This window comes from Echinops telfairi, unplaced genomic scaffold (genome assembly GCF_000313985.2).
Source record: "Echinops telfairi isolate 266 unplaced genomic scaffold, ASM31398v2 ScPeMD7_24;HRSCAF=84, whole genome shotgun sequence".
Classification (NCBI taxonomy): Eukaryota; Metazoa; Chordata; class Mammalia; order Afrosoricida; family Tenrecidae; genus Echinops; species Echinops telfairi.
Genome location: NW_022103921.1, coordinates 3,369,376 through 3,386,402, shown reverse-complemented (window position 1 = coordinate 3,386,402; position 17,027 = coordinate 3,369,376). Strand labels below are relative to the sequence as shown.

Sequence of the window (17,027 nt, the reverse complement as noted above, 5' to 3'; positions counted from 1 at the left end):
CTTACCATACTTTAACTGAAGACCAAAAAAGTCATGCTTGGTTTACAGATGGCTCTGCATGACATGCAGGTGCCACTCGTAAGTGGACAGCAACAGCACTACAGCCCCTTTCTTGGATCTCCCTAAAGGATAGTAGTGAAGGGAAATCTTCCCAATGGGCAGAACTTCGAGCGGTGCACCTGGCCGTTCAGTTTGCATATAAGGAAAAATGGCCAGATGTGAGACTGTATACTGATTCGTGGGCTGTGGCTAATGGCTTGGCTGGATGGTCAGGCAATTGGAAGGAACATGACTGGAAAATTGGTGACAAGGAGGTGTGGGGAAAAGGTATGTGGATAAACCTTTCTGAATGGGCCAAGAAAGTATAAATAATCATGTTTCATGTGAATGCTAACCAAAGGGTTACCTGAAGAGGACGACTTTAACAATCAAGTGGATAAGATGACACGCACCGTGGAGACTGGTCCTCCTCTTTCCTCCGCCACTCCTGTCATTGCCCAATGGGCACATGAACAAATTGGGCATGGTGGCAGGGATGGAGGTTATGCATGGGCACAGCAACATGGACTTCCACTCACCAAGGCTGACTTGGCCACTACTGAGTGTCCCATCTGACAGCAGCAGAAGCCAACATTAAGTCCAAGATATGGGACCATTCCTCGGGGAAATCAACCAGCAACTTGGTGGCAGGTTGATTACATAGGACTGCTTCCTATGTCACAGAGGGGGCAGCGTTTTGTTCTTACTGGAATAGACACCTACTCTGGATATGGATTTGCCTTCCCTGCATGCGATGCTTCTGCCAAAACTACCCTTCATGGACTTACAGAATGCCTCATCCACCGGCATGGCATCCCCCATAGCATTGCTTCAGATCAAGGAACTCACTTCACAGCAAATGCAGTGCGGCAATGGACCCATGCCCATGAAATCCACTGGTCATATCATGTTCCTCATCATCCTGGAGCTACTGGCTTGATAGAATGATGGAATGGGCTTCTAAAGACCCAATTTTGGCGCCAACTAGGTGGCAACAACTTGTAGGGCTGGGGCAATGTTCTCTAGGAAGCTGTATACATTCCAGCGACCAATATATGGTGCTGTGTCTCCAATAGCCAGAATTCATGGGTCCAGGAACCAAGGGGTGGAAGCTGATGTGACACCACTCACTATTACTCCTAGTGATCCACTTGCAGCATTTTTGCTTCCTGTCCCAGCAACCCTGTGTTCCTCAGGCCTGGAGGTCCTGGTCCCGAAGGAAGGAACTTTCCCACCTGGAAACACAGCCCGGATTCCACTGATATGGCAGTTGAGAATGCCCCCTGGCCACATTGGGCTTCTCATGCCTTTGGATCAACAGGTCAGGAAGGGGGTCACTGTACTGAGTGGTGTGATTGATCCTGATTACCAACGAGAAATTGGACTGGTGCTACATAGTGGAGGTAAAGAAGACTATGTCTAGAATCCAGGAGATCCCATAGCCCGACTTTTAGTACTTCCATGTCTAGTGATTAAAGTAAATAGTAAGTTACAGCAACCCAATCCTGACAGGATGTCTAATGACCCAGACCCCTCAGGAATGAAGGTCTGGGTCACCCCACCAGGCAAAAAAACACAGCCAGCTAAGGTGCTTGCCAAGGGCAAAGGTAGTACAGAATGGGTAGTAGAAGGTGCTCTACCTGTCAGTTATGACCACGTGATCAATTGCAAAAGCAAGGCTTGTGATTGTCAGTTTATTTTCTTTATATGTGCTTATTGAATATCTTTCCTTTGTTCGTGTATGATGTATGAGATACAAATGGACTCAGTATGTTTCATTTATATATATGATTGATGTTTGATGTTAAGTATAAATGTGATTTCATTAATGTCTGGAAATTATATATGGCTAAAGAATTCTGTACAGGTGCCAGGTTGGCAAGGGCTGGATTGTGATAGGTAGGTTTATTGTGCCAACCTGGCCAATACACACATGTGGGATTAATAAGGTTGCAGCTTAATTGAAAGGCAAAGGGATAAATGGCTCGGCGAGCCTCACCTTGCTGTCTCTTGCTCTCTGATGATTGGACCAGTGTGCAGCTGCCTTAGCTTGTTTTCTGCCTCAATTTACAAGCTACACTACCTGTGGGACACCTAACCCGTGGACTGTGTCACTGTAGTTTGAGGTTCCTTCAAGACCTGCTTCGCCATGCTACTGGAGTAAACATCGCTTGAGTTGGGGCCTGTCAGACCGTCATCTGGCTGACTGTTGGTGACCTGCCGAGCTGTTTGCTGCGTGTGCCCGGATATTCTGAATTGCTCTATGGAGCACTACCTGGCGGCCTTCAAGACTTGAAGGACTGCCAGTGTATTAGCTGTCTCATGAAAGTGAGTTGCACTGAGCCATTTGGATGACTTTATAGATTAATTAACTGTTTATTTTTTATGTTATCTATCTAGCTATTATCTAAATCTATATATAATCATTAGTGTCCTGATTTTGTTTCTCTAGAGAACCCTATCTAACATACTAATTAATTATCAATATCTCTTGATTGAATGTTTAATCACTTTCAAACTGATGAAGTTGGCAAAATCCTTCAATTTCTTCATCACTAGCTTTAGTGATCGTTTAAATTTGAATAATAGTTAGATTGGCTGAATTTCCGTATACTCGGATAGGTATTATTCTATCACAGACAACACTGTACTTTAAGACACATCTTGAAATGCCCTTTTTGACAACGAATGCAACATCATTCCTCCTGGATCTGTTCATTCTCAGCGTAGTAAGCCATTTGATTTTCTGATTCAAAATGGCCAATACCAGTCCATTTAAGCTCACCAACACCCAGGCTTTTTATGCATTCCATTTCTGACAACTTAAAATCTTCCTGGGTTCATCATACGTCATACATGCCAAGTTCCAATAGTAATAGATGTTTGCCAGCTGTTTCTTCTCATATGGAGTCATAGCCCCATCAGCAACTGACGGTGCTGAAAGCTTTTTTCTTGAAGGCTTTATTCCATCTGTGTCATTATGGCGGACTCTACTTTGAGAAGGCACCTCTTCCTCAGGCCTATTTTGAGTGTCTTGTGACCTGAGGGGCTCGTCTTCTGGCACGATACCTGACTATGTTCTGCTGATATTCATGATAATTTCCATATCTGACAATGTGTTGATGTTATCCACAAGGTGTGCCGTGGCTGATTCCTCCAAGTGAACAGTCTATACTTTCTTTGTAGTCTTAGTCTGGAAGTCCTGCGGAAACTTGTTCACTTTGGGTGACCCTGCTGGCATTTGAAAATACCAGTGACATAGCAACACACAGCACACCATAGTATGTCAAACTGACAGACAAGTGGGGGGCCTCCTCCCATTACTCATTATAAAATAGCATACATAAACAAGTTTACTATGTATTTGGTTGTATGCAGATTAATTTTTATCATGTTAGGCACAAGTATGACATCATGATTGTCTTATTTAGAGATTATGTATATGTCCTGCAGTTACAGTTCTTAATATGTGTATAAGAGAGCCATCTAGGCAGCAGGACAGAAAAAGATTTCCTGGACCACCAAGGAAGCCATCAATGGAGACAATGCTGTGCTGAGACCAGAGGCCAAGGCAAGGAGAACATGAGGTACAATAGAGGTGCATCACAAAGACCCAAATATGGTGTAGCAGAACAGAGGGTGAGCTTCCTGGTCCACTGAGTTAGAAGTTAAAAAAGCACTATCAGAAAGAAGTTGAGTTGCTGGCTGAGGAGAGGTGCTGCTGTGGACTGAAGACTGTACCCTGATTGGTTTTGATCCTGGCTTGTGGTAACCTGTCAACTTCCCCAGTAAGTCCCTATCATCATGAATGTTGTCTGTGAGCTTTGTATGGCCATTGAAATAGATTATAGAAACCAGCCAGAGGAGTTGAGTACTGTGGGAGGAAAGGATCGTGTGAGAATTGGGCAAAAGAAGGAGGGAGGGTGGATGCATGTCTGACCACTGTCATACAGTAATTGGCCTTGGAATGGTATGGAACTGGATTCTCTTCCTCCCTGTGGAAGCCAGAGGAGGTCAGATGTGGCCTCCACATTAAAAAAAAAAAATCATTTTATTAGGGGCTCATACAACTCTGATCACAATCCATACACACAACAATTGTGTAAGGCACATTTGTACATTCATTGCCCTCATCATTCTCAACACATTTCCTCTCCACTTAAGCCCCTGGCATCAGCTCCTCATTTTCCTCTCCCTCCCCGCTACCCCCTCCCCCATGAACCCTTGATAATTTATAAATTATTATTTTGTCATATCTTACACCATCCAACATCTCCCTTCACCCACTGCTCTGCTGTCTGTCCCCCAGGGAGGAGGTTATATGTAGGTCCCTCTAATCTGTTCGCTCCTTCTCCCTCACCTTCCCGGTTTCCCCACTCTCACCACTGGTCCTGAGGGGTTCATCTGTCCTGGATTCCCTGTGTTTCCAATTCCAATCTTTGTGCCAGTGTACATCCTCCGGTCCAGCCGGATTTGTAAAGTAGAATTGGGATCATGATAATGGGGGGGAGGAAGCATTCAAGAACTAGAGGAAAATTGTATATTTCATCATTGCTACACTGCACCCTGACTGGCCCATCTCCTCCCCGCAGCCCTTCTGCAAGGGGATGTCCAATTTCCCACAGATGAGCCCTGGGTTCCCACTCCACACTCCCCCTTATTCACAATGCTATGATTTTTGTGGTGTGTGTGTGTGTCTGATACTTGATACCTTCAATGCCTCATGATCTCACAGGCTGGTGTGCTTCTTCCATGTGGGCTTTGTTGTTTCTCAGTTAGATGGTCCCTTGTTTATCTTCCAGCCTATAGGACCCCAGATTCTATTTCTTTTGACAGTCGGGCACAGCTTTCTTCACCGAATTTGCTTATGCACCCACGTTGTCTTCAACGATCTTGTTGGGGTAGGCTGGTGTGCTTCTTCCATGTGGGCTTTGTTGTTTCTTAGCTAGATGGCCGCCTGTTTATAGCCTTTAAGATCCCAGATGCTATATCTTTAGATAGCCGGGCACCATCAGCTTTCTTCGCCACTTTTGCTTATGCACCCGCTTTGTCCTCAGCGATCGAGTTGGGACAGGCTGGTGTGCTTCTTTCATATGGGTTTTGTTGTTTCTCAGCTAGAAGGCTGCTTGTTTATCTTCAGGCCTTTAAGATTTCAGATGCTTTATCTTTTGGTAGCCGGGTACTATCAGCTTTCTTCACCACATATGCTTGTGCTCCCATTGTCTTCAGTGAACGTGCCAGGAAGGTGAGTATCTCAGACTGCCGAATTGTTAGAACAAAGTGTTCTTGTGTTGAGGGAGTACTTGAGCAAGGGCCCACTGTCCATCTGTTTCCTTAATACTCAACCTATAAATATATGTACATAGATCTATTTCCCCCTCGTCGTATATAAATATATTTACATCTTTATATGCCTGTATTTAAATCTCTAAGACTACCCTTTGCCTCCTAGTTCTTTCCTCTATTTCTTTGTACTTTCCTCTTGTCCCACTATCATGTTCAGCCTTCATTTGGGTTTTAGGAATTCCTCTCAGTTACATTGCCCTTGATCCAGCCCTGTCAGACCTCTTACACCCTCTTTGCCACTGATATTGGATCACTTGCTGTTCCCTTGTCCCTGGGTTTGTTAACACCCACTTCCTTTGCACTCCCCCCCCACCTTGCCTCCCCTTCTCCAATGCCCTTTTCCAGAACTGTCATTCCGTTGTTCTCTCTTCCAGCTTGTTTATCCCGCCTATCCCTTCCAGGTAGACATGCTATGTACCATCACAAGACTGAGTACAACAAAGCAATAATAGAAAGTAAAACAATAGCTACTACAACAACAACACACACACAAAAAAACATATAAATAGTTCAGGGTCTATTTGTTGTCCTCCATGAGTGCTTTCTAGTCGAGTCTGATGGGGTGCCATGCCCTGGCACCACCTCGATCCCTGGGGACTTCATTGCTCTGCTTCCCCCGCTGCTCTGCTGCATGCTCCTAGAGGCTGGCTTCAGTGTGGTGAGCTCAGGGCGGGCACAATTCCTATCGCTCCACATCTTCTTCGTGTGGTTGAAGGGTGGTATGGGTGGCAAGTTGATCAGAGGTGGGTAGTGACAATGTTAAGTGTTGGCTGGGCTATGATTCTCAGTGGTTTGGAGGCACTGAGCAATCACTTTCTATTTTGTGATCTCACGTGAGCTGCCAATCAATTGGAAAGAGAATTTCTGTGATGTGCGATCCGAGTCCAGAGGGTAAAAAGATGTCCTAGCAAAGCCTCCACCCAACTCTCAACCCTGCCACCTTCTCATCATCTAACTGTTGGTTGTTGGAATGCAAACCAGCTGAGTCCTCTAGCCTGTCCCCTGACCTGCGATTGTAGGTGCATCAGCCCCTGCAACCACATGAGCCAGTAGTGGTCCACTGTCATCTGACCAATGGCTTTGAGGCTTTCCAACCCCCATTACAGCACGAGCCATTTCCGTACCTATGTGTAAGTCATTCTTGTAGGAGTTTCTATACATATATATACCTATGTACATTTCACTGGTCTTGTTCTCCTACAGAACCTAGACTAAGAGAGAGAATCATGCAATCAGCAGCTATTGGGCAAACTGTTTAAACAGACCTGGGCTTGAATTTCAGCAATATACTTACTTCTGAAAACTTTCATTAAATGACTTCATCTAAGCGTACCTAATTCTGCCCAGCTTGTGGGACAAAAGAGGGCACTCCATTGGAACATTTATGAGACATATAGGGCCCAATACAGTACTGCGGGAACGAAGCATTACCAACTACACACACACACAGAGTCCTCTTGACAATATGTCCTTCTAATACGTTCTGGCTTATTCTCTCCATTCTACACAAGCTAACTTACTTCGAGCATGGTGGTTTTTGCGTTTGTTTTTAAATTTTTTATTGTGAAAGTTTACAAAGCAGATCAGTTTGCATTGAAGAGCTCATACACATTGTTTTCTGTCACCGAGGGCAACGCCCTCCATCCTCCTTACTCTGTTTCCTTCTTCCATTCGTCTTTCTTGTCTAGCTGTCCTCGGTTTGTCCTGGGTAAATGCTGCTCTGTCGAGCTTAAATAGCGCACACCTCCCTAGTGTTCTTGTTTCATTTCTAGAGCTGACTTTTATTTAGCTGCAAATAGAATCAAGGGGGGGCTGGAGGGTGAGTTCAATTCCTGACCTAAGGAAAACGGAAGGGCCATTGTCTCAGGGGTTCCACGAGGCCCTGTTGATCTTACAGATCAACAGGCATGTTCCACTGCCTCAGAGCCTTTGCTTGTGTAACTATGCATCGTTGTGAACATGAGTCTTCTTCAGAAAAGCTGCTAAGATTAAATGTGCTAGGTTTTCCTAGCTGAATATTAAGAAAAGCTGTTTACAACCATAGTATTGTGTCATCCGTCTAAAACCTTCTCTCTCTTCACTCCTAATTTACATGTCACCTGAGAACAGGTAATGATGACTCTTCCTTCATTTATAAATAACCCCAAAGATCACACTTCCAGCTCTGACAATTCAAGTGAATGTGTGTGTGTGCAGCTGAGAATCAAAGAGTTGACATTTTAAAGGTATTTGTTTTTAATCTTGATACTTTCAAAGAATTTTGCTAGTGGGTTGTTTTATTGTTTTGTTTGGTTTTTTGGAGAAGACAAAGGGAGGGAAAAAAATCTATATGTCTGTTTCAATAGGTTACTTTATTGATATATCATTCTAAGCATTACATAAATACAATCTTCATAATACAGTATAAAATGTTCCGATAAGAAGTTCAAAACTACATTTAAGTTAGGGCTGTTTTAAAAATGTGAATACTTTGGCTTCCATTATTATATCAGATGAAAAAAGCAATTCAAGAGAAGGATTTTCCGTTATTGTCGTGATTAACAACACCAAGTTAAAAAACAAGACAAAACATGAGTATACATTTAAAAAATATGCTATCTAAGGACTTTTTGAAGGATTTACTCCTGTTATTTTCACTATTATTCATATTCATACAAATTACTTGGTAATTCAAGAAGTGGTTCTTAACCCGCATTAAAAACTCAGAAATAATTTTCTGAATGAATGGATTATGTAAATGGATCCACTACTTTAATTTGTTCTTTATTTTAAATAGTTTTTTTTTCAAGGAAGAACAACAGTAAACATTGAAGTTCTCATTTTGTTTATCTCATAAGCCAACAGAACAGTGGTTGTTACATAGTGAATACATTAATGTGCATTTATCAACCTACAAAGAAAAAGACTATCACAGGTTGCAGAATGAATTTTAACCGACTAACTAATTGGACTTCAATCACTTGCAATGTGGCCATGAAAAGGGGGCTTCGAGGTTTTGTTTAGATTTTGTCAATCAACAAATTTTTAATTGCTGAGTCACTACCCCCAGCATTGTTGATAGTAGTCACTGTAGCATCTCCTCATCTTCTTGCTAATTAATAGACATGAAAATACATTCAGAAAATGAGTTGCTAAGGCGCTTTTGCAAATGGAAATGAGTTCATGGACCAGAGAACAGCTTTGTCCTTACAGCAAGCTCAACTGGATACATGATAAAACTCCGAGTGGAACACCGTTAAAATCACGTGTCATGACCATCCTCCAAATGACAGAGCCAATTCCTTTTGCATAAGATCTTTTCAGGAAAACCAGAATTTTGATCCAGTTCAGGGTTCAAGTATACGAAGTATCATAGCGAAGTCAAAAGTGGAAGCTAGTGAGCTTTCAAATATGCAAATCTGTGATGGAATGTGACCTACATAAAGTAATGCAAACTTCATTAAGATCTGAAGGAAAGTCGGTTTTAAGAACTTCTTGGTTCAAGTCTTATGTATGAGATCTAAAGAATCAGCAGCCGTAGTTTACAAGGTGAGAGCACAGTGTCTATGTCATTATTCTCTTCCTGTGAGGCAACTCTTTATAGAAGAAATGATGAGGGGAGCAATTTAAATTTACGTTCTCAAATTTTACTTCGAAAGGGCTCAAGTAGAAAGAAAATGTTTTGGAAATGATGTTGGCAACCTATGTACAAATATGCTTGATACAATTGATGTATGGATTGTTATACTAGCTGTAAGAGTCCCTGGTAAAATGATTTATTAAAATTAAAAAATGTTTACTTTAATAAGATAAAACACCATTGGATAAGTGGTGGAGATTCTAATTTGTAAGACGTCCCCTTTGTCCAAAGTTTCTTTAATTATTCACATTTACACAAACAGTTCTAAATTACCACTCTTTATTGTACTTAAATCTGAACACAAATCTGGGAAATTTCGACATTGGTATTTGCACAACTATAATTTCAATGGAGTTGAATTTAACTTTAAACTTCAATATACCAGGAAGTTAAGAAAGTCATCACAGTGTAAGCACACAAAACAAAACCCCAAACAATCTTAACTCCTTCACAGCACATGAACTGGCTGCATGCCAAGAGGTCCTGAGGCTGGCGTCTTATCTCCCAGTCAGTCCTCTACATCCGCCTCACAACCTGTGAGCCATCAAACTCCTAGCATCCCACTATGTGACCTGGGAAACTTGCCTTTATCTTCCACGGTCTACAGGGTTTGTACGTTCTTTTAATAAAAGGAGCTGCAGCCAAACTCTCACCCTTTTACAATGTTCCAGTCCAAATGTTAAGAGAGGTCCCACTTAAAATACATGTATCTGGAAATAACAGTTGCTTTCAAAGCTGCCCGTCTTTCGAATAAGCCTACACAGAAGACTGCGCAGTTGTATGAGCCCCTAATAAAATGTTTAAAAAAAAAAAAAAAGGAAAAGGTGTACAAGTGTGCTTGACACAATGGAGGTATGGATGGATTGTGATAAGAGCTGTATGACCCCCCAATAAAATTATTAAAAAAAAAAAAAAAAAGACCTGACTTTAGTTTTTACCTGCAGAATTACATCACCCATGGGGCACAAATGGGACATGCCACCCACAGTGCCCCAGAGCATACACACAGAACGCACAGCCTTCAGCTTCAGTTCTTAAAGGCTCCACATTTACTGGCTTTAGCAATGAACTCCTTTAGCAGCGGGCCATCCATTTGCCAAAATGCTGCAGTCTGTGTAACTCCGGTCAAGTGATTGATGCAAAATTTAAAGCAGAATTCTTCTAAATCCTAGACACACATAACAAAAGTAAAAACAGGAAGAGGCCTTTTTTTTATTAACTTTGATTGAATTACTTCTCTTCAAAACCCAGTTTTGCATCTTTCCCTGGAAAAGACTTTTGAGGAGCTAGAAACATCAGATACACAAACAAGTAGCCTGCATGTAGTAAGTTTATAAAAACACATGCTATTCAATCATAACAATAAAAATCAGTGGTTCCCTGACTGAAGTCTGGTTCTTTAACACACACACACACACACACACACACACACACACACACACAATGTGTATTGGGGTTGGGAGGCAGGAATCTTCTCCATGGTTATCACATCATCTAATCATGCTCACCACCATTCATTTGTCAGTGTATCATATCGTGGTGGCATCAGTGATGCTGGAAGCTAGGCCACCAGCATTTCAAATACTGGGAGGGTTACCCATGGTGGACAGGTTTCAGCAGAGGGTCCAGATTCAGAGAGAAGAGTCGGAAGGAAAGCCTGAGTATTTACTTCCGAAAATTCGCCTCTGAAACCTTACAGATCACACGAGACTCTCACTCGGTATATGCTGCCAAATGAATCCCTTCAATTGGAAGGGAGTCCTCAAAATACACACGGCTACAACAATAGACTCCAGCATCGTAACGGTCATAGTGCAGGACCAAGCAACATTTCCAGCTATCGTCCACGGAGCCAGAGCCTGCTCGATGGGAACTAACGACAACTGTCAGACACTGAGACGTGAAATCCACGTTAGTCCGCATCAGATGCCTTCCTACGTTTAATACATTAGAGAACAAATGAAGATATGATTATTTAAGGAAAAATGCTTTAAGAAACAGAAACATGATGAATCAATATGATCAACTTAAAGGGGAAAACTCCAAGGATCTAAAACGGTCATATCTTCCCTTAACTAAAAGTACCTTCATTTAAAAGTCACACATGCAGTTCCCAGCATGCCAATTTTTCAGCTCGTTAACGCCATAGAAGTACATTCACACAAGCTGGGCTTTTCATTCAGACCACCAATATTCTTTTTTTTTTTTTTTTCCAGACTACCAGTATCCTCATGGAAAGTCATCAGCTACCAACATAGAGAACATGGATGAGGAAAGGAATATTTACAACTGGTAGAACAGAACGATGTAAAAATCGATGTCTGCCTGTGCAAATACTTCAAGGACTATCTTGAATAAAATGCTGAGATAGGATGATATCTATACCCATACAAGGCAATGTAGTTATAAAATGCTGAGATAGGATAATATCTATAATACCCATACAAGGCAATGGAGTTAGTACTACTATTATTCAAATTTATGCAGCAACCATTAAAATGAGGGATAAAGAAATTGAAGAATTCAACCAAATGTTTCAATCTGAAACGAATCAAATATTCAATCAAGATGCAGTGATAATGGCTGCTGATTGGCATGAAAAAGATGGAAACAAAAAAGTAGGAAAATACAGTCTTGGTGATAGAAATTAAGCTGAAGATCCCGTGATAGAATTTTTAAGACCGACAACTTCTTAGCTGCAAGTATCATTTTTGACAACATAAATGGGAACTACAGACACATAGTTCACCCGATGGAATATACAAGAATCAAGTTTATTACATCTATGGGAAGATACGATGGATAAGCTCACTACCAAACGCCCAAATGAGGCCAGTGGCTGATTATGGAACAGAACATCAACCGGTCATTTGTTCAGGAACGGACTATCAAGTGCGCATTTTGTTCAGGTCAAAGCTGAAAAATTAAAATAAATCCATGAGAGCAAACGTATGACCTTGAATCCCCCCACAGCAGGGCGAATCACGGTGGGAGCACAACAGATCGGCAAGGGGACCAAAGGCTTGAAGTCCGCGAGGAATCCCGAAAACAGACTTCTGAGGGACAGTGCTTGGCACCTCATCAGACCTGGTTGGGAGTACCCACAAGGGGTCCACGCTGAAAGCCTAAAGGTGTAACAGGGTAGGGTGGAGGCACTAGACCGCTGGAAGGGCAATGGGGCCTTGTAGGAGGTGCGCCTCTCGGGCACCAATGCTGGGGAATAAAAGGGTAGGACTATGAAAGAAAACGGGGCTGGACTGATGGATGATAACAGGGCCTGCTGGCTATTTAACGGATACCCATCTACTCTGGATTGTGATAACAGTTAGGCTTGGAACTATTTGTATGGTCCTTTCTTTTGGTAACTATCTATATAAGCTAGACAGGAAAAGCAATCCCAAGGTGACAGCAAAGGGACGGAGGGGTGGGAGGGGAGGAGGCTGGAGGTGGGGGTGGGAGGTGAGTGGTGAACCAAGAACAATGGGCACAGGGTTCTAAATTTGATGGTGAAAAGAGTGTAGTGAACCTAGTTGTGTGTGATCAATTGAAATGTATTCCATAGAAATTACTGAGAGATCAATGATGGGGAAACATGATAGTGGGGCAGGAGGAAATTAAAAAGAAAAAGAGGAAAGAACAAGAAAGTAAAAATTATATATAGATAGATATAAATATAGCTATGTATATATATAAAGACAGGTGTATCTGTCTATGTGTATATATGTAAATACAATAAGGAAGCAGATGGACTTGGGTCTCTACTTAAATCTTACCTCAGTATAGGAGCAGCTTGTCTAATAATGTGGCACTGTGTGACACCTTCCTAACTTGATCACTGAAGACAAAAGGGGTGCATAAACAAATTAGCTAATGGTGCTTAGCTATTAAGAGATATAGTGCCTGGGGTCTTAAAGGTTGGAAGTTAAACAAGCGGCCATCTCGCAGGGAAGCAGAAAAGCCCACATAAAAGAAGCACTCCAGCCTGTGTGATCATGAGGTGTTGACTGGGATAGGTATCAGAAGTTCAAAAACAAGCAACCAAATTGATGGAGCAAGAACAAAGTGGAGCCCCAAAACACACCTGTGAGAGAATTGGACAGTCCTCACAGAAGGGTCAGATGGAAGGGATGATAAATCTAGGGAACAGTATAGCATTGATGAAACACATAGCAAGTCTCTAGTTCTTTAAGAGTTCCTCCCCTTATTATTATGCTCTTTATTTTATCATTAATTTTGTTAGACTTGCATATGTTAATTTGTATAATTAAAGGTAAACAAGCGGCCACCTAGCTCAGAAGCAACAAAGCCCACATGGAAGAAGCACACCAGCCTGTGTGATCACGAGGTGTCGAAAGGATCAGGTATAAGGCATCATCAGAACAAAAAATCATATCATTGTGAATGAGCCGGGGGAGTGTGGAGTGGAGACCCAAAGCCCATTTGTAGGCCATGGACATCCGCTTACAGAAGGGTCTCTGGGAGGAGACGAGCCAGTCAGGGTGTGATGTAGCAATGATAAAACATACAACTAACTTTCCTTTAGTTCCTAAATGCTTCCCCCTCTGCCCGCGACTATCATGATCCCAATTCTACCTTAAAAATCTGGCTAGACCAGGGAATGTACACTGGTACAGATAGGAACTGGAAACATGGGGAATCCAGGGCGGATGATCCCTTCAGGACCAGTGGTGAGAGTGGCGATGCTGGGATGGTGGAGGGAGGGTGAGTAGGAAAGAGGGAACAGATTACAAGGATCTCCCTCCTTCCTGGGGGACGGACAACAGAAAAGTGGGTGAGGGGAGACGTGGGTCAGGGCAAGATATGACAAAATAATAATTTATAAATGATCAAGGGCTCATGAGGAAGGAGGGAGTGGGGAGGGAGGGGCAAAATGAGAAGCTGATGCCAGGGGCTTAGGTGGAGAGCAAATGTTTTGAGAATGAGGAAGGCAATGAATGTACAAATGTGCTTTACACAATTGATGTATGGATGGATTGTGAAGAGTTGTATGAGCCCCTAATAAAATGATTTAAAATTTTTTTGTATAATTAAGAGTGTTTGATGCATAAAAGTCAAGACAGATAAACCCTTCCGAAACAGGAATTGGGAGTCAAGATTTCCTGCGGCTATGGGAAGAGATGGGGGGACGAGGGCAAAGAGGGAGCTGATAGCCATGATGGCTATATAACCCTACTTGAGGGGACGAATTACAGAATTGCAGGTGAGTGGATATATTGGATGGTGTAAAACACAGCGAATAATAATAATAGACCAGGAAGGGTTCCTGGGGGTAGAAGAGGGGAAGGAGGTGATATCAAAGAGTTCAAGAAGAAAGAAAAGGTTTTGAAGCTGATAGTGGTAGCAATTGTAAAATTATGCATAATCTAACAGAATCATGGATTGTTATACCGTATATACTCGAGTTTTTCAGCACATTTTAATGCCGTTTTTTGTGGTAAAATTAGGTGCCTCAACTGATATTCGGATCGGCTTATACTCGAGTGTATATATGGTAATATCTGTAAGTGCTCTCAATAAAATAATTAATAAAACACTAAGAAATAAATATTCTGATATTAAGGAATACCTGACACTAACAAATATGCTGTTTAATCGTCTAATTACTTGTGACCCTTTGTATTTCAACATCCAGTACCAGCGGTTAAGCCTGTTGCTTTGCTTCTTAACTTAGTCAAACAGGAAAGTAAAAAACACCTCTTTCAAAACTGTGAGCAGAGACTATAGAAGTATGGCAAGGCTCTATTTCTAAGGACCGGATAGTCCATGTATTTCCGAAACAGAATTGAGTTGAAGCTACTCATCGTGTCCCCCCACCTCAGAGGAGGCAGGGAAACCGAGGGGGGAACGTGGACACATCCCAAGAGCTAAGGTTCTTGGCTGGCTGTTTATGTTACCTGTGCATCGTATCTGACTGCAGCGGAGAATAATGAAAAGGCGTTCTCCACGGTAATTCCTCGCTTGATAATGTGCTGGCAAAGTTTTTTCAGCCTGTTTTCACAATACGATGTCGCCAAATCCAAAAGACCTCGAAGTAAAAAAAATGGGGGCTGTTTTAATCAAGTTTACAATTTTTTTTAATCGTTTTATTAGGGGCTCGTACAACTCTTATCACAATCTATACAGACGTCAGTTGTGTAAAGCGCATTGGTACATTTATTGCCCTCATCATTCTCAAAACATTTGCTCTCCACTTAACCCCCCACCCCCATCAGGTCCTTATTTTTCCCCTCCCTCCCCGCTCCCCCCTCCCTCATGAACCCTTGATAATTCATGAATTATAATTTTGTCATATCTTGCCCTGTCTGACGTCTCCCTTCACCCACTCTTCTGTTGTCCGTCCCCAAGGGAGGAGGTCACATGTAGCTCCTTGTAATCAGTTCCCCCTTTCTAACCCACCTCCCTCCACCCTCCCAGTATCACCACTCACACCACTGGTCCTGAAGGGATCATCCACCCTGGATTCCCTGTATTTCCAGTTCCTATCTGTACAGTGTTCATCCTCTGGTCTAGCCAGACTTGCAAGGTAGAATTCGGATCATGATAGTGGGGGTGGAGAGGAAGCATTTAGGAACTAGAGGAAAGTTGTGTTTTTCATCGTTGCTACATCGCACCACAATTTTTAAACATACAAGGGGATTTCAAAAAGATGCTAAAAAATGCCTTTCTCTTTTACTTCCATTTTTCCAAGAACTTTTTGAAATCCCTTTGTATACTTTTGGTGGAGTTGAATAAGGAAGAAAAAAAAAAGTGGGGTCGGAAGGCTTCAAAAGAGTTTATAGGAAAATAGAATTGTTTGAAGTCCCCCTCATATCCATGTAAAGAACCCTGGTGGCACGATGGGCTACTCACTGGGCTGCGAAGCACAAGGGCAGCAGTTCAAACACACAGTCGGCTCTGTAGGGAAAACATGAGGCTGTCTACTCCTATCAAGATTTAGGATCTTGGAAACCCAAAGGGGCAGTTCCTACCGGGTTGTTATGAGTCAGAACAGACTGTAATGGCAGTGGGGACCGGGACTTCTACAGAGTAAGTCGATACGTGTTTCTTACAGCGCAATATGCTAATTTTAGTAAATATCGTCTCTTTCCTACTTTCTGGCCTCTGTGCCTCCAAAACATAGCTCCCCTGCCAAGTCTATATTAAAAGGGAAAAAAATTAAAATGGCATGTTCTCTTCTTTTTGTTCCCAAATTCAAAATAAAGCTTCCCCTATCAAAATGATATGCTAAACCCTAACAAACACCTTCAGTGTTAAAATATTAAGTTCAAATTCATCAATAAACTGTGCCCACATTATTCATCATAACTGCATACCACCATTTTAGAAGGCAGTTACTTTCAGTGCTTTAAAAAAACATACCCAATAAAAACTAATAAGACCTCAACCTTTGGTACTGTCAGAACACGAAAAGCTACATAGCTGGCCCTGTGGCTCATTCCCAGCGGAGCGGAGGTACCTATAGCATCTTCAGGGGGCAGATCCACTGTATCCGTGTACAAGTATTGGAGGAAGGCACGATACACGGGGTAAGAAAACTGGTCTATTTCTAGCACCTCCTCGGAGTCCTCATTCCAGTACGAGTGGAACATGGATCGAAAGTGCTCACACCTAAGGCCAGAAAGCAAACGTTTCCTGATCAAGTCACTGAAATTAGTTACAGTTATTACAGGCATCCCGTTAATCTCCGAAACTGGACCTTCACACACCAAGGTAATGACTCTTCAGTTCACATCTAAGACCATTGCCTGTGCCAGGGCTTTTAGGTAAGCTGTTTACAAACATTCCCATGCATTAAAAAAAAGAAGTTTTGTTATTGTTGAAAATATACAAAGTGCATATTCCAAGTCAATACTTTTTTTTTAAAACATTTTATTAGGGGCTCATACAACGGTTACCCCAATCCATAAACACATCAATTGTGTAAAGCGCATTTGGACATCATTCTCAAAACATTTTCTCTCCACTTAAACCCCCGACATTAGGTCCTCATTTTTCCCCTCCC

At 42.2% G+C, this 17,027-nt stretch overlaps 1 protein-coding gene across 4 annotated transcripts in view; it reads right to left on the bottom strand.

Moving 5' to 3' along the window:
• Positions 1-7,717: 7,717 nt before the first annotated feature.
• The window catches only part of RCBTB1 (RCC1 and BTB domain containing protein 1), a 45,083-nt gene continuing 35,773 nt past the window's right edge, over positions 7,718-17,027 (bottom strand). For 2 of the 4 annotated variants that reach the window (XM_045289074.1, XM_045289072.1), the window contains 3 exons: positions 16,482-16,633; positions 14,920-15,050; positions 9,856-10,172 (listed from right to left, as the gene is read on the bottom strand). In XM_045289074.1, the coding sequence (XP_045145009.1) occupies positions 10,032-10,172; positions 14,920-15,050; positions 16,482-16,633 (424 nt within the window). In that variant the 3' untranslated portion in view covers positions 9,856-10,031. Of the gene's footprint in view, positions 8,801-9,855; positions 10,173-14,919; positions 15,051-16,481; positions 16,634-17,027 lie in introns of those variants that run through there. The other 2 variants (XR_006679985.1, XM_045289073.1) reach the window with 2 other exon arrangements.